The sequence below is a fragment of the Tursiops truncatus genome, chromosome 10 (assembly GCF_011762595.2).
Source record: "Tursiops truncatus isolate mTurTru1 chromosome 10, mTurTru1.mat.Y, whole genome shotgun sequence".
NCBI classification, from domain to species: Eukaryota; Metazoa; Chordata; class Mammalia; order Artiodactyla; family Delphinidae; genus Tursiops; species Tursiops truncatus.
The window spans coordinates 59,333,214-59,357,517 of NC_047043.1; the positions used below are offsets into that span (position 1 = coordinate 59,333,214).

A 24,304-nucleotide genomic window follows, 5' to 3' on the forward strand; every position below is an offset into this window, starting at 1 on the left:
TTAGAAGAAACAATAGAAACTCATAAACAATACTTGGTCCAAGTATATATACAACCACATTATTTTCAAGTCTAGGGAAAAGAAAATATACTTTTGATGAATCCTTAGTATTCATTCAACAACATCACACAAGCAATTATGACACTTAAGAATGGTTTTCAGGTTCCATTTAAAAATGTCTCGACTAGGTTTTACAGTGACATGGTTCAAATTTAGAAAGTATAGAAAGGTTTACTCTTAATTCTGTTTTTTAGCTACCCAATTTCCATCCTCTCAGTTAAATGAAGTTGTGTATCCTTCCAGAGATATTTCATACGTATACAAAATATCTCTCCCTCCCTCGCCCTCCCTTTCCCCTCTTATCCAATTTCTCTCTCTCTGTCTCTGTTTCCTTGTTGTTTTTTTTAAAAATTTTTGGCCCTTTTAAATAAAATTGTATTATTCCATTTTCTGAGGCTTATTTTTCACTTAACATTTCTTGGTGGTCTTTGTTCATCAGTATAAAGTGCTTCCTCATTCTTTTTTATAACAACCTAGCATTCCATTGTCTGGATATAGCGTGGCTTATTTTCCCAATAACTTATTGGTGTACATTTTAAGCAATGTTACAATTATAACCCCAAACATATGTCATTTCAAAAGTGTGAAGTATATTTCTAGGATAATTCTTAGAAATGAAAGCACTAGGTTAGAGGCTATATGCATTTGTAATTATGAGAGTTACAGCCATGTTGCTCTCCATAAGGAAATAACGATTTATGCTCCCATCCAGTAATATATGAGCCTACTAGAGCATGAGTTTTCATATTGCATTGGCCAAAAAGTTTGTTCGGTTTTAAGCAAAAATAAAACATATTTTTCATTTTTACGAAGAACTTTATTGAATAATGTATTCACTAACCAGACAAACTTTTTGGCCAACCCAATAGTTCCAAAGCATGCTACCTGGTACTTTCAAATTCCTGTCCCCAATTTTTTTTGGTTTGGTTTTGTGGAGCTATTTGGAGTGGACGTGTGAGTCAGATGAGTCCTGGTTTTTGTCCCAAATTATACTGGTTCCTCTGTCTTTTCCCTAAAGCACATGAATACCACAAACACACACTATTGCTATAAAGCTTCACAGATTTAAGACATTCTGAAATGACCAGGGTTCAGAGTCCATTAAGTTTGAGTGTCTACAAAGCCCATCTAAATCCTAAACTGCATTGTAACAGCAGGAGAGAGTTGGTGAACTCTTGGCCCTATGAATCAGTGTCTAATGAGAATTGATCTAACAGGCTTCAGGGGACCTTATCTTATTGCTAATAAAAGAAATTCCATCTGGCACTTTCCTACACTGCCTAGATATTAAATAGGGTTTATGATGATTAAGCACCGGAAAAGTTAATTGAGAGGTAATTCCAGGGGAACGTACGGATCTCTGAGGGCAGTGGTCTTCTACTGGGTAACTTAAGGAAAGGAGGCAGGAGACCAGCTACCAAACTTCAAGCACTAGGCAGAAGCACCATAGCACACAGGGTCACGTAGCCCCAAGCCCACCCCCAGGGCAGTCATCTTCAACTGACAGCTTCCTCCCAACACAGAAGGGATGCTCACTTCCACTCCAACCCTAAGGACCTGCTCCAAGAACAGGACCGCCACCTGGCAAAAGGGACACGAAACCATGATAAGGTGTTTCCATTTGTTTTTCCTCATTGGATGGGGCCACCATAAAACTTTAATAATATTAAACAGAAGGGTGGGGTTTATAAAAATGTAGACCAAAGGAGAATGTTGTCGTAAATTATGGTCAGCCATCAAAGCAATTATGCCCCAGAGTTTAATGAGCTATGTCTCATCCAAATCTGAATGAAGAAATTTCTAGAGCATTAAGATTGCTTCTTACCTTTGTACACAGTCTCAATCATGGGTGCCCTAGATAAGTCTATAGAACACAAGAGTCAAGGTCATCAGAACTAAAAGTGTGCTTATTCCTGCTCCATCGTCATGTCCACAGCAGGAAAGCTGCTCCAGAACAAAGAAGTACCTCATTTACTTTTTAAAAAATGATTTGTCTTTGTTGATTGAATTGATATACCTAAAATACAAGAGAAACGATCTAATTCCTATTTCTATAAAATCCAAACATCTGGCAGGTCAGGCCTAAATGAACAAAGCTAATTCCTAGGAGACATGTAAAACACAAGGCTTTCGGCAGGGGTCAGAGAGCACATTTTTTAAATTTTGGCACCAAGTCTCAAGAGCTTATTGTTTCTTGGAAGGTTAGTGGTGGTCCTTTCTGCCTTTCGGTCCTGACACACAGTGAGATCAAAGGAAACTCGAGTGGCATGGCTCTCTTCTGTTATTCTGACCTGCACTTTACACACATTTCCTATTCTGAAAGCACGGAGAGGTACTGAGTCTATAGGGCTGCTAACATTGTTATGCCTTACGTGGAACTCAGCTGTCTATTTGCTTAATCGACTGTAAACAGAGATCCCTTGCCAAACAGTACTTGCCATAAAGAACTCAACACGGGGCATGTTCACTTGGATGCTGTCCACAAGCTTCAGGAGCAAACATGAAATGTCTCACCACTGAGCAAACCAAACTGGAGCTACGCTCTGGAAACCAGCTCGGTGGTGTGGCTCAGAGGCCTGGAAAAGTTTTATTTCACACATTTAAGCCGGTTATTCTATTTTTTTCATCTTTATTGGAGTACAATTGCTTTAAAATGGTGTGTTAATTTCTGCTTTATAACAAAGTGAATCAGTTATACATATGTTCCCATATCTCTTCCCTCTTGCGTCTCCCTCCCTCACACCCTCCCTATCCCACACCTCTAGGTGGTCACGAACCACCGAGCTGATCTCCCTGTGCTATGCGGCTGCTTTCCATAGCTATCTATTTCACGTTTGGTAGTGTATATATGTCCATGCCACTCTCTCACTTTGTCCCAGCTTACCCTTCCCCCTCCCCATATCCTCAAGTCCATTCTCTAGTAGGTCTGTGTCTTTATTCCCATCTTACCCCTAGGTTCTTCATGACATTTTTTTCCCCTTAGATTCCATATATATGTGTTAGCATACGGTATTTGTCTTTCTCTTTCTGACTTACTTCACTCTGTATGACAGACTCTAGGTCCATCCACCTCACTACAAATAACTCAGTTTCGTTTCTTTTTATGGCTGAGTAATATTTTTAGGGATGGGTTTTAAGGAAAAAGATTGGAGATGACAAAATTTCACAAAATACAAGGATGTTCTCATGGCATTCTTTATATTATAAAAATCATAACGCAAATATCCACTAATCAAGCCATGGTTAACCAGATTAAGACACATTCATATGATGCTGTGTGATGTGATATATGAGATGACATGATATTATTATATAATATTATATAAAACAGCCTTATCTAATGACACAGGACATTGCTTAATATAATATTAAGTGGTAGGAAACTATATACATAGAACACCAGTTTGCTTTTTAAAAATCTGTCAACTGTATATACACATGCACACACTTTTATAAGACTACATTTCCCTCATAACAGCACTTCTAACACTGAACTGCCAGGGTACTTTTCTGTTTTGCTTTCCACCCCTCCCTCCCCTACTTCTTGTATACCTCCTATTCCTCTGGCAGGCACCAGGTGGCCCACATCACAGAGACAGGCATGACCTGAGGATAAAGAGCAGGAGTGTGTCTGAATCCCAATCCAGAGGCTTCACCCTGGCCTGAAATGCTGTTCAGGGGATCCCTGGCACAGAGAAGGCACTCTGGGATGTTCACACCCTCTTCCTTCTCTAAAATTTGGAGACAAAGACGTGAGCAAAATGCGCTGGATCTCTGCCTAGAAACCCTGGTGAAAAGTTGACTTGTAAGAAAAGATTATTTTTCAATAGGAATAATATACCAGTCATAAGGAACACCCTTGCTGTTGTCCTGGCAAATAAGCATCTTGCCCCAAGAAAGCTGAAGGCAGCTCTGTCCTTGGAAGATTAACACACTAGAGTCAGACGGTTGTTACTAGGGAAGCAGACAGGTTCGTGCACCTGATTTAAACTGTGGCTGAAAAAGGAATCCTCAGCATGAGTGGACCAGAACCTAACCATGGTCAGTCACGCCAAGCAGTGACTGACAAAGGAAAGGGCGGGAACAAAGGACAGTCTGGTCTGCAATGACTTTTTCAGATTATCTGTTGATCCCTTAAGCTACGCTGTCCCTTCTTAATGTTGAAAGCCAAGAAAAGAGCAGCACGTTGTGACAGAAGGAACTGCAAGACTAGTTTCTCCTTTACATTTTACTATTTGGCCTTGTGCAAGGCAGAGGCAAAATGCTAACACCTTAATTTTTTCGAATTATGGTTTTCTCTGGATATATGCCTGGGAGTGGGATAGCTGGATCATATTGGTAGTTCTAGTTTTAATTTTTTAAGGACCCTCCATACTGTTCTCCATAATGGCTGTACCAATTTACATTCCCACCCACAGTGTAGGAGGGTTCCCTTTTCTCCACACCCTCTTCAGCATTTATTGTTTGTAGACTTTTTGATGATGGCCATTCTGACCAGTATGAGGTGATACCTCACTGTAGTTTTGATTTACATTTCTCTGATAATTAGCAATATTGAGCATCTTTTCATGTGCTTTTTTTTTTGGCCATCTGAGTGTCTTCTTTGGAGAAATGTCTATTTAGATCTGCCCATTTTTGATTGGGTTGTTTGTTTTTTGGATATTGGGCCGCACAAGCTGTTTATATATTTTGGAGATTCATCCCTTGTCGGTCACTTCATTTACAAACATTTTCTCTCATTCTGTGGGTTGTCTTTTTATTTTGTTTACGGTTTTCTTTGCTGTGCAAAAGCTTTTAAGTTTAATTAGGTCCCATTTGTTTATTTTTGTTTTTATTTTCATTACTCTAGGAGGTGGATCCAAAAAGATATTGCTGCAATTTATGTCAAAGAGTGTTCTGCCTATGTTTTCCTTTAAGAGTTTTATAGTATCTGGTCTTACATTTAGGTCTTTAATCCATTTTGAGTTTATTTTTGTGTAGGGTGTTAGAGAATGTTCTAGTTTCATTCTTTTACATGTAGCTGTCCAGTTTTCCCAGCACCACTTATTGAAGAGACAGTCTTTTCTCCATTGTATATTCTTGCCTCCTTTGTCATAGAATAATTGACCACAGGTGCGTGGATTTATTTCTGGGCTTTCTATCCTGTTCCATTATAGGTCTGTTCCAGACCTCTATTTGTTTTTCTTCCAGTACCATACTGTTTTGATTACTATAGCTTTGTAGTATAGACTGAAGCCATAGAGCCTGATTCTTCCAGCTCCGTTTTTCTTTCTCAGGATTGCTTTGGCTATTTGGGGTCTTTTGTGTTTCTATACAAATTGTGAAATTTTTGTTCTAGTTCTGTGAAAACTGCCATTGGTAATTTAATAGGGATTGTGCTGAATCTGTAGATTGCCTTGGGTAGTATAGTCATTTTGACAATATTGATTCTTCCAATCCAAGAACATGGTATACCTTTCCATCTGTTTGTGTCATCTTCAATTTATTTCATCTGTGTCTTATAGTTTTCAGAGTACAAGTCTTTTGTCTCCTTAGGTAGGTTTATTCCTAGGTATTTTATTCTTTCTGATGTGATGGTAAATGGGATAGTTTCCTTAATTTCTCTTTCTGATCTTTTGTTGTTAGTGTATAGAAATGCAAGAGATCTCTGTGTATTAATTTTGTATCCTGCAACTTTACCAAATTCATTGATGAGCTCTAGTAGTTTTCTGGTAGCATCTTTCAAATTTTCTATGTATAGTATCATGTCATCTGGAACAAATTTATTTTAAATGATGATGATTTGCATTTAAACAATACAGTGAGTTTAAATATTCCTGTGAAACTAGTTGTGGAGGAGAGGGGAAGTGTAGATCTCGTGACATTTAACTAAATACCTAGCTACACTGGAAAACAAAAACTAAACAAGAGACACATTGTCACAGTTGAGGAAAGAGGACGAGACTGCCAGTGTTCATTTGCTGTGTTGCTTTATATAACATCCTTAACTCCTGGGGACTTAATGCTTTGTTTATAAAATGAGCAGTTTGTACACGAATTCAGGACTGATTTTTAAGCTTCACTTTAGCTCTAAAATTCCATCATTTATTCTGGAATATTCTTTCTCTACTTCAAAGTTTGATAATGTCAGTTCTAGGACAGGCTTCCCATAGCTAAAGGGGTGGCATGAAGAACAGATAAAGTCTTTCTGACCAGAGGCATCCTTTGCCATTCTCAGTAATGGCAACAGTTCACCAGAATCTCCTCTGTGTCAGGTGATATTTTGAGCACATCAGCAACACTAAGGCCTTTAATGGCAGACTAGAGCAGAGTGAATGGACCCGGGGATACGGGCTGGCCCATGTGATTCATGAAGAAGCAGCCCAGTAGGGAGGCCCTCCCTAACTATGGGTCTGTGACATGGAAGACTTTGGAAACCACTTTCAAGGCAGAAACGTGTCTCCAGGAGAAAACAAACACTCTCAGTGGCTGCATCTAAGGCCAGTTAGTCCTGCTGGGGTAGCTGTGTGTATTCAGAACTTCTACTTCCTAGTTAAAAGCTTCCCTTTTGTATTTAAGCTGTCAAAGCAGAAAGTGTGATTTTTCTCAGAAACTCGCTCTTCATTTGCCCACTGACCTGTTTCCTAGTTTGTATAGAAATGTTTTGTTTCTACAATCAGAAAGAAACAGAAGCCACTGAACAGTTCCTATAGAAGGTATGCAGGGAAACAGAAATGAATAGAACCACCACCCTAAATAAAAGGCATCAGAGTTTCTGATTCTAAGGAAAAAAACATCCAGGCAGCCAACTGTCTCCTCTGGCCACAGCAGGTCAGCACACAAGTGAATATACGAAATGAAGAGAGATATTGAAGGTCTAAATAACTAAGCATCGGCTATAAAACAAACACTAGCATTTCTATTCTGCTTGTAGAGAATCATCTAATAGCAAAAAAGGGGAAAGCACCTTGCTTTACGAAAAGCTAAACCATTAAAACCATTTGAACTTACTAAATATATATGAAAATTTAAAGAGAACTCTAATTATTTAATTCATGGACCGGATACACCAGCCTAGAGCAAGGCAGGTACATACCTCACCCTGAGTTCTTATGAGTCCTTACTATGTTCCAGAGGCTGTCCACAGGGCTTCCCATGTACTAATTCATTTAACCTCCCACACTCTAGTCAGGTATCCTCATCATCCTCATTGTACAGTGGAAAAACTGGAGGCTCAAAAAAACGAAGGAACATGCCCAAGGTCACACGTCAGGTGAGGATCCTGGTTAAAAAACAAACCAGCATCAATGAACCTGTAGTTCTTATGTTTTCAGCAAGACAAGTAGTGCCATTGAGCATCTAGCATTAAATACCACTCCCGTGCCTGCTCTGAGATTCATGTAAAATACATAAATACTGTATGAAGGAAGGAAGATTTAAAATACAGTCGACAATGAATTGACTCTGTCTCCTCCCCCCTCCCTCCCTCTCTCTCTCTCACTACACATACCCCTAAGCACGGCAGGCTGTGTAGGATATTACGGGTCTACTTCAGGACCACACAAAGCTGTTTATGCTCTCAGAGAAACAGAAGCTTTTAGGATCTGGTTCAGGATCCACTCAGCTAGATAAAGATGATGGCAGGGGAGGTGACCCAAGAGAGGAAGCAGGGGAAGGTAGGAAGGGAAGGGGGAGTGTCAGAAGGGCAGGGCCACATGGCGAAAGTCCAGGGCCTAGAGAAATGCAGGTCCTCTGGGGTCTCTCAGCTGTAGCGCAGGGAGGGAGACAAGCCATAGCCATGGGTGGTCTGACCTGAGACCTTTCTTTACCCAAGCCCTGGTTCAGGGAAGGGTGGGGATCTGGCAGGAGCACTCAGGTAGGCTCCAGCTCTGGTGAGTAGGGCAGTGGGGCAGGGGAACCTGCAGATGGGATTTGGGGAGCAACACAAAACCATTTCCTCCAACCAGGCAGCCTTGGGAAGAGGAAGCCCGGGCTCCAGGCACATTCCTGGCATGGAAAGGGGCAAAGTCTCAGCCCAGGCCATCTTATGCTGTGTAGGGAATGGGCCCTGGTAGCTGTGAGATGCTCAGCCTGGAAGATGTAAAAGGCAAGCTGAGCACTGCAAGGTGGGAGCTGACTATGGGCAATCGTCACAGCTACAGGGGCTGACCACACACGAACATTTGGGGGAACATGGCAGAGGCCAAGGACACATCATTCTAGTGCTAACTCCAGAGATTGCTGGAACCACAGACCCTGCCAACCTCCTATGCAGGTCACCTCATCTGGAAACCCAGGATCCGGCTAGACACACAGGAGTCAGGTACTCTAGCTCTAGCCTGAGGCCTGGGGATAAGAATCAGCCAGACTTAGGAGGCTTGGGTCCTAGGCCCACATACATGAATAGCTGATGCAGGATGGGAGCCCGTGAGTCAGGCCAGCAGGGGGTGGTGAACCGCAGAGGGCTGGGACTCACTGGGCACCTGGGGCCCAGCTCTTCTGGGAATTTAAGTCATCAATCAGACATCCACAAGGGAATCTTGAGGCTGGAGCAGAAATCTCTCATCTGAAAGAAGGAACTCATTAAAAGTTATTCCAAGAGTCAGAGAGGTTCATGAATTCACTTCATGATGGTATCAACTTAGAAGCTGATCCAGGAGATGGGCCTATTTTCTTTCTCTCTCTTTTTTTTTTTCTATCCTCACTGACATTTTTTTTTTTTTTTTTTTTTTTTTTGCGGTTCGCGGGCCTCTCACTGTTGTGGCCTCTCCCGTTGCAGAGCACAGGCTCTGGACGCGCAGGCTCAGCGGCCATGGCTCACGGGCCCAGCCGCTCCGCGGCGTGTGGGATCTTCCCGGACCGGGGCACGAACCCGTGTCCCCTGCATCGGCAGGCCGACTCCCAACCACTGTGCCACCAGGGAAGCGCTGACATTTTTTTAATTGAAGTATAGTTGATTTACAATGTTGTACAGCAAAGTGGTTCAATTATGCATACACACACATTCTTTTTTAATATTCTTTTCCATTAAGGTTTATCATAGTGAAACTGTGCACCTCAGATTGGGACTTGAACACATGGGGCCAGAACTCGAACCAGGCCTAAATGCAGATTGGGACTTGAACCCACATGGCTGGGACTCGTCCTGGGCCAAAACCCACAGTCTTCCAACTGAGATCACACACCTGGTTTCAGGTCTTAATGAAGTTCAGGTTCCTGATGTCTCATCACAGAAAATTCAGTGGGAGACAAAGTGATAGGTAAGAAGTGGATTTATTTAGAGAGAAACACACTCCACAGACAGAGTGTGGGCCATCTCAGAAGGTGAGAAAAGCACCAGGGTATGGAGTTGTCAGTTTTTATAGGGGTGGGTAATTTCATAGGCTAATGAGTGGGAGGAGTATTCAGCTATTTCGGGAAGGGATGGGGATTCCCAGGAACTGGGCCACTGCCCACTTTTCGATCCTTATGGTGGCCTTGGAACAGTCATGGTGCCTGTAGGTGTGTCATTTAGCTTGCTGATGTGTTACAGTGAGCATATACTGAGGCTCAAGGTCTAGTGGAAGTCGACTTGTCTGCCTCTTGGACCCATCTGGTTCTAATCAGTTTATGTCATGTCCTTGGGCTATGTCATTCTTTCAAAGATTGTGCCCTGCCCCCTTCCCTCCTGTTTTAATAGGACATTGAACATGGCTTTCTGTGCTATACAGCAGGACCCTGTTGTTTATCCATTCTATATATAATAGCTTGCATCTGCTAACCCCAACCTCCCACTCCATCCCTCCCCCAACCCCCTTCCCCTTGGCAACCACAAGTCTATTCTCTGTGTCTGAGAGTCTGCTTCTGTTCTGTAGATAGGTTCACTTGTGTCATATTTTAGATTATACATATAAGTGATACCATATGGTATTTGTCTTTCTCTTTCTGACTTCACTTAGTATGATAACCTCTAATTCCATCCATGTTGCTGCAAATGGCATGATTTCATTCTTTTTTATGGCTGAGTAGTATTCCATTGTATATATGTATCACATCTCCTTTATCCATTCATCTGTCAATGAACATTTAGGTTGTTTCCATGTCTTGGCTATTGTAAATAGTACTGCTATGAACATAGGGGTGCATGTATCTTTCCAAATTATAGTTTTGTCTGGATACATGCCCAGGAGTGGGATTGCTGGGTCATATGGTAATTCTATTTTTAGTTTTCTGAGGAACCTCCATATTGTTTTACATAGTAGCTGCACCAACTTACATTCCTACCAACAGTACAGGAAGGTTCGAGATGGGCCTGTTTTCTTCAGGAGCTGAGTAAGGAGGTGAAGGCAGGGGCCTGTTTCCAGGAACTGAAGCAGGTCATGGGGACAAGGAAATTGTCATTCCACTAGCACAGCACAGGGTGAAGGTAAAACTCTGATTTCCACAACGTACACCTGTGTTCACCAACTCTGCGTTTCAGACCGTTTCTGGCAAAATGCTTGTGGACGTGCCTGAATTACTGCGGTTGAAGAAAGCTGCTTTCACAATAGCTGCAGAAACTTTCTTCCTTATTCTCTTTCAAGTCCTGAATTCTTTGTGCACCAAATGCCAAATAAATGCTTTCTGGAGCCAGAGATCTGAGGAATGAAAGTCCGGCCAAGAATTAGTACCACAAAAGCTTTATCAGAGCCCAGCAGAACTGAGCCTCTGACACTAGCAGTGGAAAAGCAGATAAGATCAGGAACTTAGAGCCACAAAAGCAATCTAGAATATTGTTATTAAAGGATATGGGATTATGGGGAGAAGGTATCCAGAATTTACAAATTAGTAACCATACATCTTTGAAGGGTTACAAATTAAAAAGTAAATAAGAGCATCAGTATGATTCTTTTTCTACATTATAAGTCCATTTGCAGCATCAAACTCTCTTGGCCATTCTTAAAAGCAGATCCCCACAGGTGAATATGTGATATTCATATCACTATATTCATATCGCTATCCATATCACTTTTATGGTACCAGAGACATTATACAAATTATGAATATGAGGACATCTTAAGGCCACTTTCTTATTTCAAAAATCATGACATATACTTGGTCAACCATTAATTTCAAAGAAACATCAAAGGGTTTATTCCATTCCGAGATGGCAAGCTCTCCGTGGTGAATATGGCACGATCACAGTGTGCTTTCCTTTTAAACTGTACAGGAAAGCCAATACCAGGCTATTATTCTGAGATCACCTTCACATGGCAGATATAACAGCTGTTGATAGCAAAGGCCAATGCACAGCTAGGTAGCTAAGACATTGGCTGGATCTTTCAGGTACCTACAAACCTCAAAGAAAAGGACTAGCCTTAAACAAAATTGGGGAAGAAAGCTTACTTTCTGATCTCATAAATTCCAAATTGCTTAACCTAGCATTCCAAACCAGTGCTGGCCAATAAAAGTATAATGTGAGCAATATATATAAAGTCTTCTAGTAGGCACAGTTTTAAAAAGTAAAAAAGAAACAGGTGAAATTAATTTTAATTATACGTTTTACTTAAAATGTAATTTTAGATACATTTCAATATGTTTTCAATATAAAATTATTAATGAGATACTTTACATTCTTTTTCATACTAGAGCTCTGAAATCCAGAGTAATTTAGACTACATCTCCGTTTGGATAAGCCATATTTGAAGTGCTCAGTGCTACATGTGGCTAATGACTACTGTAATGTCCCAGTTACCCTTCCCCATATCCTGACTTAAACCCTCCTACTTTCCCATCCCTTGGAATGTTACCCCAGGTTTTAGCAAGCACAGGTACCAGATTTTCTAAGATGGCCCTAATTTCACCCATTCTGTCCCATGACACCTGGGTCCCCTTGTTTTCAGTACCAAGGCAGTGTGATGTCCTGGCTCTGGTGTGACACTGCCTAGGTTTGATTCTACCTTTCACTATGTACAGCCTGGGCCAGTTTTAAACTTCTTTTTAGAGCCTCACTTTCCCCATTTTGGAAAGAATATCTCTCTTCTCATGGTGGCTGGGCATGGGAGGGGATGCTATTCCTGGAACACCACTCTTCCATACGATGAGCAATACCGCAAAAGGGACTGTTGTCAAAGCAGTCACTTCCTCCACTGCCCCACCACAGCTCCTGATTGGGGTTGAGAAAACATGCCCTCTTTTCTATCCATATCACTTCGCTCAGGATGCTCCCTGGTGCACAGACCTTTGTTTTAATCCACTTAAAGAATCCTGTCTACCTTCAGGGATCAAATAAATGCACCTCTCCTTCAGGAAGTCTTTCCTTCAGGAAGTCTTTCCTTTTTCCTACCTGCCATCTCCAAGATGAAAGTATTCCCATGGGTCTGCCATAATGCTTTTATTTCTCACTCTCTATAGCATCCTAATTTTTCATATCAGACTTAGCTCACCTTCTGGACTTTTTCTCAAGGGTTAGGCACTTATTAACTTTGTGAACCCCTCTCGCCCTCCCCCACTATTTCATCCCCCTCATGTTTCCCCAGGAGGCTCCTGACATTCAATATAAGATTGTGAAGCAAATGAATGGATATCCAATAGCTTTGATGTAATATATGTGACCTTTTCATTATTAAAAATACCAGTAAGGAGTAAAAAGGTGATTTTAAAAAATCTGTGAGGTCCGCTCTAGCTTTGAGATTGATACGCTCTATGGTATGCACGTCCTGCTTCTGAGGTCCTCACACCTGCCCTACACAAGTCTCCAGGGCCATTCCTGGTGTCTCCTAGTTGCTGGGCCTTCCCCCATCACAAAGTGACTCACACAGAGCTGTGTCCCACTTCCCACTCCACCACACAGTGCACCTGCTTTGGGCTCTGTTATTTCAGAGCCCTGCCGGGTGACTGGCCAGCCAACCTGATCTAGTGGTGCAGAGGAAGGAACTCCTGCCTTGCAGCATCCTCTCTCTGAGAGAGCAGATGCATCACTTGGACAGGTTAGTGCCACACAGTGTTATTGTGGCCTCTCAGGAGCTACAAGGGGCCAGTGAGGAGATGCAGGGCAGATGCACTCTGTGAAGGCATAGGTATTTCATAAACCACAGGGCATATTTATTCCAACTGAGTAAAGACGAGGCAATCTGACTTCCAGCTTCAAAGAAGTATATGACCAGGAGTGTTTGTTAATTAATTCGATCAATTTAATTGTCCAAACTAAGGACCTTGAGAACAAAGCCATTTGACTTTTTGAAAAAGAAACTTCTTGAAAAATTAAGTTCTCATAATAAAATTTTAATTTGTTTAAAATGAATTTTGAATGACGAGCGCTAACTCATTTCATTAAAAGCACTGTGTTCTTTTTATTTTGTAAAATCGTGATTAAACCTCAGAGGAGTTTCTGTATAACAGACTAGAAACACAAAGCACTTCTAGTTTGGGGGAGATGCTCTGCTTTCCTGCAGTGGTCCTTCCACACCCCCTGGCAGCTCTTAGTTATTTTCTCACTTAGACCGGACTCTTGGGGGATGGACGATTGCCCTCACATCCTGTCACTGAGGTGGCAGAGAGAGCACAGGCCATGTCAGCAAGTGAGTAACAGAAACAGGTCTCCAAGTGCATTAATCCCCCTCTTAACGCAGGCCCAAGGAGGAGGAATTTACACACTGCAGCTGCTGGGCTACAGCCACTGAGCCTCTCAGAGAAAGACTAGATGGGAAGTGCCCTGCCACTCATGCTCTCCGTCCTCCCCTCCCTTCCTTCCCCTGGCCTGGCCTCGCCTGGGCCCCGCAGTCCTTGGCAGGCAGAAGCACACTCTCAGTTCAGCAAACGCTGACAATTAATGGCCTGTCACAGTTACGGGAAACCATTTCATCAAATCTAACCCCTGCTCCCCCACAGACCAAGTCCATTAGAGCACCAGCAAATCTTTGGAAGTTACCCAGATGCTAACTAGCTTCTGGCTAGCACATTTTAAATGAGAAACTTTAAGCCTGTGGCTATCTCATAAACATCTCAATCTGAACACCAGAGTACCATGCAATTAACACTCATTTTAAAAACCAGTTTGCAAATGCGCCTGACAATATAAAATCACAGGGTATAAATTATGATTCTACTGTAAGTCTGGAGATACTTCCACAGGTGTCTTCTACTACACGAGGGGCCAGATGGCCCCAGAAACTGTATCAGTCAATGTAATACTAGGCTATGCTGCTATAACAAATAAACCCTGATGCCTCAGTGATTTATCCCAACAAAAGTTTATTTCATTCGGACACAAAGTCCCCTGCTGGTCATCAGAAACTCCCCTCTATCCAGTGTCTTAGGGCTCAGGCTCCCTCCATCTAATGATGTGTTAAGCAGTGGTACAAGGACCTATATCCCCTTCTGTGTGACCCCAGAGCATGCTTTGGGTACACTTTGCACACAGGGAGTACCCTTCATGTCTCTACCTCCCCCAGCCTCCTCCGTGGCCCTGACCAGCAAGTAAGTTACTGTGGCCAATAGGTTCCAGATGGCAGACTAAACAAGCACTTAGTGTCCTCCCCTCCTTCCCAAGACTCCTTTAAAATGACAGTGAAGAAATAAAAGTGTAATTAATTCATAAAAGTGAAAAGAAAAGGAGGGGACCAATGAGCCACCTGCAGATTTCAATGAAGTTCTGGAAAAGAGAGCAGCAAACACTATTTTCAATCATAATAACTTAAGGGCTGCCTATTGATTTTCAACATTAGTGTCAACCTCTGAACAAAGCAAGAAAGACTCAAATTTATGTTTGCAGAACAGCCCTTGAATCTGTAAGAGTAAAGGTACAGCAGGGACAGATGTGAGGTACGGAAAGTGGCAGGGGTAGTTGATGGGAAGTAGGGATGCCACATGCATACTAGCTATACGAACACGTGTGCTGCCAATCACCAAGATGGTGACTGTGGATGGAATAAGACCCAGAGGTTTCTGTATACGGTTTGTTTGAAAGATGACCAATAGAAAACCAAACCACAAATAATATAACCATCAAGAAACAAAAGGTAAAAGTAGTCTAAGTAAGTGAGCAAAATCCCCACCATTCAGAACAGAGAAATGAAAGACTATCTAAAATTTATACATCGAGAAATAGCAACATAAGCATATTTTTTTAGATTTATGGAGGTAATGCTAGGAGGACTGCAGAACTAAGGACAAAATTGATTAAACAAGGAGCGGAGGACTGGTGCTTTTCATTGTAAGGTCTTTACCATTTTGTTTTTTAATGTTTGCATGAAAGCATCTGATAAAAAAGAAAAACAAAGAATAAAATTAATCAAGTATAGTGTGTATTTTCTACACATTTACCTGATTCGTCTAGACCCCAAGACCCTGGAGGTAGGAGCAGGGGTCAACATGTCTTTTGTTCTCCAACGTGCTCCATCTATAGTTTTAATACTATGGTGTGTCCTGGAAAATGCAATCAACACTCACTCTGTTGAACTTGTTTGTATATAAGTACCCCCTCCTCTGTCTGCAGCGGCATGTCCACTATTCTCAGGCCCACCCAATCCTCTGTCTTGCCCCCAAATAGTCCTACTATGCGTATAGCCTTTAATGGGATTAAATGTTCAATACCCCACATCCCCAGTGCTGGGAATGCACATAATCTTAGTGAAATGGGGTCCACAGAGTCTCTTTATATAGGAAGACCTATGACTATGCATATACATAGCTGATACACCCAGTTGTGGTGTGACTGTGCTCGTTAGGGTGTGAGGTGGGGAGTGGGGGACAGGGCTCTTCTACCTGCACATAAGAGCAGTTTTGAAAAGGCTTAATCCAGTCTGTATAATTCAGAGGCTGTGGGAAACAGAATCCTGGCTCTACCCCAATTAACTGTGTGACTCTGAGAAAGCTTTGTAACCTCTCTGTGTTTGGGTGCTTTCATGTAAATGGGGATCCTCATTATGGGGACTCCTATGACGAATCAATAATATGAACTGTGCAGAGCACCCAGGGCAGTGTCAGTTCACAGCTTTTATATGTTCTAGTTATCTTTCCATGAATTTATTTCCTCATTGTGCTGAATGCTTCAGCCCCACTCTCTCTGTTTCCCTTACCATCATATGTTCTGAGGACATTTAATTCACATTTTCACCACTATTTACTACATTTTATGTCAACACGGAAGAACAGATCATTAGAAACACTGTGTAACCTCTACACCCAAGACCTACCCTCACAAAACCTAACGAGAGAAACTAGGTAAATAAGGAACAGCTGGCCGGGAGAACAGACACACAATTCAGTTTGAAACCTTAAAATAAAAATCTTCCATTCTGCATGTTATGCTCATTGAAGCAAATATTAAAGAATTCAGAAATACTTTCTGTAACATAGCTTCGAAGACTCTTTCATGTCTCCTAAATCCAAGCAATGCACAGAGGCAAGGAAAGGTTTGACAATTGCAGTGGTTTTGAGTTTGGATTTACCACACGTGGTTTGGGCTTAGGATATTTCTTGGACTTTGTTCTACTACGACACTCCCCCTGGCTCCCTCCCTCCCAGCTCCTCTGGAAACATAAAGGCGCATCCCTGAATCAGAACTTGCCATTTGTTGTTCCCTCCACCTTGCTTGATATTACCCCAAAGAGCACCCCAGCTCCCTCCCTCACCTCCAGCAAGTCTCTGCTCAAGTCTCACCAGAGAAGTCTTCCCCAGCCAGCCCATTCAAAAGAGAGCACCCTGCCCATCCCTGGCCAGTCTCTGTCCCCCTTCCCTGCTTTATTCTTCTTCATGGCTCTCACCACTACCTAATACATATAAATATGTTTGTATTTATTTACTTCCTCTCTTTCTCCTCCCTCTAGGGCAGCACTAGCCAATAGAAATATATGGTGAGACATGTCTCATTTTAAATTTTCTAGTAACCATACGAAAAAAAGTAAAAAGAAACAAAACAGGAAAAATTAATTTTAATGTCTTTTCTTTAAGCTTGTATATCTAAAACATTGGCACTTCAAAATGTAATCAATATAAAAATTATTAATGAGATATCTTACATGTTTTGGTACTAAATTTTTGAGATCTGGTGTGTATGTTACACTTACAGTGCATCTCAGTTCAGACTCACCGCATTACAAGTACACAGAAGCCACACGTGGTTGGTCGCTACAGTATGGGTAGCACAGCTCTAGAATATAAACTCTATGGGGCAAAGACTTATTTTGCTCACTGTTATGAGCAACAGCTAGAACAGTGCCTGGCACGTGGACTTTTTTAAAATTAAAGTACAGTTGATTTACAATGTCATGTTAATTTCTGCTGTACAGCAAAGTGATTCAGTTATACATGTGTATACATTCTTTTTAAAAATATTCTTTTCCATATTTTTTTAATGTTATTTACTTTTTATTTATTTATTTTTGGCTGCATTAGGTCTTTGTTGCTGCACATGGGCTTTCTCTAGTTGCAGTGAGCAGGGGCTACTCTTCGTTGAGGTGTGTGGGCTTCTCATTGCGGTGGCTTCTCTTGTTGCGGAGCACGGGCTCTAGATGCATGGGCTTCAGTAGTTGTGGCATGTAGGCTCAGTAGTTGTGGCTCGCGGGCTCTAGAGTTCAGGCTCAGTAGTTGTGGCGCATGGGCTTAGTTGCTCTGCAGCATGTGGGATCTTTCCGGACCAGGGCTTGAACCTGTGTCCCCTGCCTTGGCAGCTGGATTCTTAACCACTGTGCACCAGGGAAGCCCCTCCATTATGGTTTATCATAGGATATTGAATATAGTTCTCTGTACTATACAGTATGACCCTGTTGTTCATCCATTCTATATATAAAAGCTTACCTCTGCTAACCCCAACCTCCCACTCCATCCCTCCCCCCAGCCCCCTCCCCCCTGGCAACCACAAATCTGTTCTCTATGTCTGTGAGTCTGTTTCTATTTCACAGATAGGTCCATTTGTGTCATATTTTAGATTCCACATGTAAGTGATATCTTATGGTATTTGTCTTTCTCTTTCTGACTTACTTCACTTAGTATGATAATCTCTAGTTGCATCCATGTTGCTGCAAATGGCATTATTTCATTCTTTTTTATGGCTGAGTAGTATTCCATTGTATATATGTACCACACCTTCTTTATCCATTCATCTGTCAATGGACCTTTAGGTTGTTTCCATGTCTTGGCTATTGTGAATAGTGCTGCTACGAACATAAGCATGCATGTATCCTTTTGGATTATAGTTTTGTCTGGATACATGCCCAGGAGTGGGATTGCTGGATCATATGGTAATTGTATTTTTAGTTTTCTGAGGAACCTCCATACTGTTTTCCATAGTGGCTGTACCAACTTATATTCCCACCAACAGTGTAGGAGGGTTCACATTTCTCCACACCCTCTCTAGCATTCGTTATTTGTAGACTTTTTAATGATGGCCATTCTGCCCGGTGTGAGGTTCTGATTTGCATTTCTCTAATAATTAGCAATGTTGAGCATCTTTTCATGTGCCTATTGGCCATTTATATTTCTTCTTTGAAGAACTGTCTATTTAGGTCTTCTGCCCATTTTACAAGTGGGTTGTTTGGTTTTTGTTGTTGAGTTGTATGAGCTGTTTGTATATTTTGGAAAGTAAGCCCTTGTCAGTCGCATCATTTGCAAATATTTTCTCCCATTCCATAGGTTGTCTTTTCATTTTGTTTAAGGTTTCCTTTGCCATGCAAGAGCTTGTAAGTTTGAGTAGGTCCCATTTATTTATTTTTGTTTTTATTTCTATTGCCTTGGGAGACTGACCTAAGAAAACATTAGTATGATTTATGTCAGAGAATGTTTTGCCTATGATCTCTTCTAGGAGTTTTATGGTATCATGTCTTATGTTTAAGTCTTTAAGCCATTTTGAGTTTATTTTTGTGCATGGCAAGAGGGTGTATTCTTACTTCATTGATTTACATGAGGCTGTCCAACTTTCCCAGCACCACTTACTGAAGAGACTGTCTTTTTCCCATTGTATATTCTTGCCTCCTTTGTTGAAGATTAATTGACCTTCAATTAATGTGTGAAGTTTATTCACACATTAATGTGGGTTCACACATTTAAACCCACATAATGTGTGGGTTTATTTCTGGGCTGTCTATTCTGTTCCACTGATCCATATATCTTTTTTGTGGCACATGGTTTTTAAATCAAATAACAATTAACAGATTTCTTGTCTTCCATCTAATAAGCACATATTAAATATATATGATATGGGAAAAAAACATGGTGGAAATAAAGTAAATTACACTAGAGTACTTACAAGTAAGGGAGGTAAATATCCTACAGAAACAGAATGTCTGAGAAACTCCAAGGGCAAAGGAAAACAACCCATGTCAATTTTAAGCAGAGTGGGAAAGGGCATGGTTACAGCTGAAATGGGGCACCACCCTGGAGGACTGGAGGCAGGAGGATCATAGAGAAGGTTACTGCAACGACTGGGATGAAAAGTCATGAAAGCTGGACTGGGATAGGGCTGGGAGAGACGCTGAGGAGGCAGAAACAACAGGGCCTGGCCCTGCCCTGTGTGGGACCCAAGTCAGGGGAGGAATTATAAAGACTGAGATTTTGAGCTCCGTGGCTAAGGAAGGAGACAGTGCCATGACAAACCTGTGGAATCCCAAGGGAAAACAGGTTTATGGAGGAGGGGAGCTCATGATGACTTGCCATCAGGTTCTAACACACAAACCCCAACACATGACCGCATTTCCATCACTCTGACTTCTTCCAAATTTAGGCAGCAACAGTACTTCCAAGAACATCCCACGAGGAAATACCAACTGCAGAGGAGTCACAAGGCCCCCCTCTCTGGGTCTCAGCTTTTCCCTCTATAAAATGAGGAGGGTGATGCTGAGCCAGGTAACCCCATCCCAGCCTGGTGGTCACTTTCCTTGTACCAGGTCTTCAGAGCTTTCCTCCTGCACCATGGTAGCTGAGAGCTCTAACAGAAGATTGTACAGCTATGAATCTAATTCTCCTATTTATATAACACTTTGGTTATTCTTCAGTAGTACCTGCCGACAAGAAAATTAAAGCCAGGAGCAAGCTTGAAACAGCCACCGTCAGCACGAACTCCATCCATTCTAGAGCTAATAATTTACAGGGTGAGCAGCTGAACACAAACTTGACTGCGAGTGTGAACAGTCTCATTTCTGAGCTGACATTGTGATGCCCAGTGTTGAAGCTGGCCAGCCTGACTACCAAGAGAAGGACATTCTTCTTCTGTGTGTTTACATGACATAAAGACTTTGAGTGTAGGGCTGGCAGCAAGGAACACTCAGGAAGCCTGTTTCACTTGTCCACATATGGTTCACTGTACCCAGGTGGGAAATAGAAGCATCTCACCTGAGCCGCTCTTCCTCTTTTTTTCGGAGATTGAAGTCTCGCTGAACCACCTGGAGAACATGCTCTGTTTCATCATCGGTCAGACCAGACAGGTCCAGCTTCCTCCCCATGACTTAACACCAAACACAGAAAATGGAACGAGACCTGAGAAATCAAAGGAGAGACCACAAATTGAGGGCAAGATAAAAGTCCTCCATGGATAAAATCAACCAATGTTGTTATTAAACAAAATTAGACACAGTGTTTACATAAGATCGTATCCTGCTCTGCTCTCATACTCAGCAAATATTTACAGACAACTTCAGCAAGACTGTGGAGAAAAAGAGAAGGTAACTGGTCATCAACGGTGTCATTTAGCCCAACTCTTAAATTAGAAAAAATAGATAAATTATTCTTTTTGATAGAATGAAGCATACATGAGACCTGGTGTGGATTTCCACAAAACACCAGAAGACAATATCTAAAACTTCTAAAGTTCTATGGTTTCTAAAGTTTCAAATTTTAAATATCACACATAATTGTAAGATAAAATAAATCATACTTTAAAAAAAATCATAGGGGAATTCCCTGGTGGTCCAGTGGTTAAGATTCTGGGCTTTCACTGCTGGGGGCCCGGGTTCAATCCCTGGTCTGGGAACTAAGATCCCACAAACCGCATGGTCAGGCCAAATAAATAAATAAAAATGTAAAAAAAAATCCTATATATACTATATCCCTTGAAGTTTTTATCACATGACTATGAAATATAAACTAGAAATCAGTAAACTCTCCTCTGCAAAAAATATATATATAGTAAAATAATCTTTTTAGACATTTTCTCAGAACTAGAAAAGATGATATTTCAAAGACACACCTCCCAGCAGTGCATACCTAAAAATCATGGGAAACTCTTTTTTTTTTTTTTTTTTTTTTTTTGCGGTACGCGGGCCTCTCACTGTTGTGGCCTCTCCCGTTGTGGAGCACAGGCCCGGACGCGCAGGCTCAGCGGCCATGGCTCATGGGCCCAGCCGCTCCGTGGCATGTGGGATCTTCCCAGACCGGGGCACGAACCCGTGTCCCCTGCATTGACAGGCGGACTCTCAACCACTGCGCCACCAGGGAAGCCCCTAGGTAGGTGTATTAATCGGCTAGGGCTGCTGTAACAGAGCACCACAGACTAGGTGGCTTAAATAACATAAATGTATTTTCTCACAGTCTTGATGGCTAGAAGTCTGAGATCAAGATGTCGGCAGAGTTGACTTCTCCTGAAGCCTCTCTCCGTGGCTTATAGATGGCCATCTTCTCCATGTGTCTTCACATGGTCTTCCCTCTGTGCACACCTATGTCTGAAGTTTTCCTTCTTATAAGGACACCAATTATATTGGATTAGGGTCCACCCTAACACCTTCATTTCAACTGAACTGCCTCTTTAAATGTCCTATCTTCCAAACACAGTCACAATCTGAGTTACTGGGGTTAGGACTCCAACGTATGGATTTGGCAGGGGACACAACTCAACCTGTAACACTTCACCTTGCTCCCCCAGATATCTTGTCCTTCTTACATGTAAATTATGTTCACCCCATCCCAACAGCCACCACAGTCCCAACCTATTGCAGCATCAACTCGAAGTCCAAATTCTCATCTCATTATTATCTAAATTAGGTATAGGTGAGACTTGAGGTATGATTCATCCTGAGGCAAAATTCATTTCCCATTGTGAACCTGTGAAACCAGACAAGTTACCAGTTACCAAAATACAACAGTGAGGCAGGCATGGGATAGGCATTCCATTCTAGCTGGGAGAAATTGGAAAGGAGAAAGAAGTCTTAGGTCTCAAGCAAGTCTGAAAGCAGGGCAAATTCCATTAGAATTTTTTTTATTAAGTTATACTTGACATACAGTACTGTATTAGTTTCAGGTGTACCCCATAGTGATTCGATATTTTTACACATTATGAAATAGTCACCACAATGAGTCCAGTTACCTTCGTCACCATACAAAGTTGTTACAGTATTATTAACCATGTTCTCTATGTGTACTTTTCTCCATGCATAGTCTCTGATTTGTTATTCTTTTAATAATTATTATCCCTGTGTGTACTTTACATCCCCGTGACTAATTTATTTTATAATTGGATGTTTGTACCTCTTCTTCCCTTCACCTATTTCATCTGTTCCCCCGACCCCCTCTTCTCCAGCAACCACCAGTTTGTTCTCTGTATTTATGAGCCTGTTTCTGTTTTGTTTTGTTTGTTTAAGGCTCAAGGATAATCCTCCTGGGCTCCATGCTCTGTCCTCTGAGCCCGCCAGGGTGGCTGTGCCACCCCCTTGGCCCTGGGTGTAGCCACAGCAGCTTGGCCCACCCTTGGTAATTGAGGAGGGACAGCCCCATTCCCCAGGTCATGGTGACAGCGGCACCCCTGCAGACCTCTGATTTGTCTTCAGGATCATTCTTCCCTTGTCCTGAAGGATAATCCATGTTTGTAGGCAAATAGCTCTACTGGCCCATCCTGTAGACTCTCAGAAATCCAGCAGCCTTCCCTCATTTGTCCTGTCTCTGTTTAGTCTAAGCTGGCAATGTTTCTGTTGATATGAATTCTCAAAAACTTTGTCAGCTTCCCATGCAGTTCACAGGGGCCAAGCCATCAGACAAGAGGTTCTCTACAGATCTGTCCTGAATAACTGCGTCTCTATTCCCGGCTTCTGCTGCAATGGTTGACTGGATCCGTGAGCCACACTCTAATCTCTTTAGCAAATGGTTGTCCAGCCACACCCCTGTTGCTCTCTACAGACAGACTTTCTCACTTTTGCAATATGGATAGACAGAATTTTCCAAATCTGCACGTTCTGGTTCCTTTAGTGTGACAATTCCTTCTTCAATTTACCTTTCTCGTCTCACATCTTATTATAGCAGCAAGGACAAACCAGTCTTTAATACTTATTTTAGAATTCTTCTCAGCTAAATATCCAAGTTCATCATCACTTACAATTCTACTTTCCACAAGACACTAGAACACAATTCAACCAAATTCTCTGCCGCTTTATAACAAGGAACAGCTTTCCTTCAGTTTCCAATAACATCTTCCTCATTTCCGTCTGAGACCAGTACTTCTAACATTCATTTCTACCAACATTCTGTTCATGATGATATATGTGTTCTCTAACATGAGAGAAGCTTTCTCTGCAGCTCTCCTCTTTTCTTTCTTATTTTATTTTACTTTTTGGCCACACCGCCCCGCATGTGGGATCTTAGTTCCCCCACCAGGGATCGAACCTGTGCCCCCTGCAGTGGAAGTGCAGAGTCTTAACCACTGGACCACCAGGGAAGTCCCTCCACTTTTCTTCCTGAGACCTCACTATAATCACCTTTAACATCCATATTTCTACCAATAGTCTCCTCAAGGCAACCTAGGCTTTTTCTAACATACACCTCAAAACTCTTCCACCCTCTACCCTTAGCCAGTTCCAAAGTCATTTCCACATTTTTATACAGAATAAGAAACAGAGATGGCAAATACACATATAAAAAGATGCTTAATATCATTGGTAGCTAGAGAATTGCAATGAAAACCATATTTCACACCCACCAAAATCATCTTTATCAAGTGTTGACAGGAGGTGGGACAATTTTGATAGAGTGAGTAAAAATTGGTACAATCTCTTTATAACACAATTAGGCATCATTTTCAAAGTTGAAGATACATGTACCTTATGCATTAGCATTTCTGCCACACCTAGGTATATTCCTCAGATATAATCTTGCAAATATGCACCAACAGATAGGAATCGGGTTGAATCATAGGAAATAAATAGGAGCCTATAAAAATGCTTATTATTTCACATAGTTCAGCCTAACAGAAGAACATTAGTAATCGTCACATTCAAAATAGCAAAAAATAAAATAAAACAAATAAGTAAAACCTGTAAACCACCCCAAACATCCACAAGCGGGAAGAAGGATAAACAAATATTGTATACTTGTTTCATACCAATGGAAT

The 24,304-nt window shown here is 41.7% G+C and overlaps 1 protein-coding gene across 3 annotated transcripts in view; it reads right to left on the reverse strand.

Moving 5' to 3' along the window:
• Nucleotides 1-24,304, reverse strand: part of MYRIP (myosin VIIA and Rab interacting protein) — a 219,180-nt gene that overhangs the window by 158,051 nt on the left and 36,825 nt on the right. For all 3 annotated transcript variants that reach the window (XM_073811061.1, XM_019946888.3, XM_073811060.1), the window contains exon 2: nt 20,326-20,469. In XM_073811061.1, coding sequence (XP_073667162.1) covers nt 20,326-20,435 — 110 coding nt within the window. In that variant the 5' untranslated portion in view covers nt 20,436-20,469. The remainder of the gene's footprint in view (nt 1-20,325; nt 20,470-24,304) is intronic.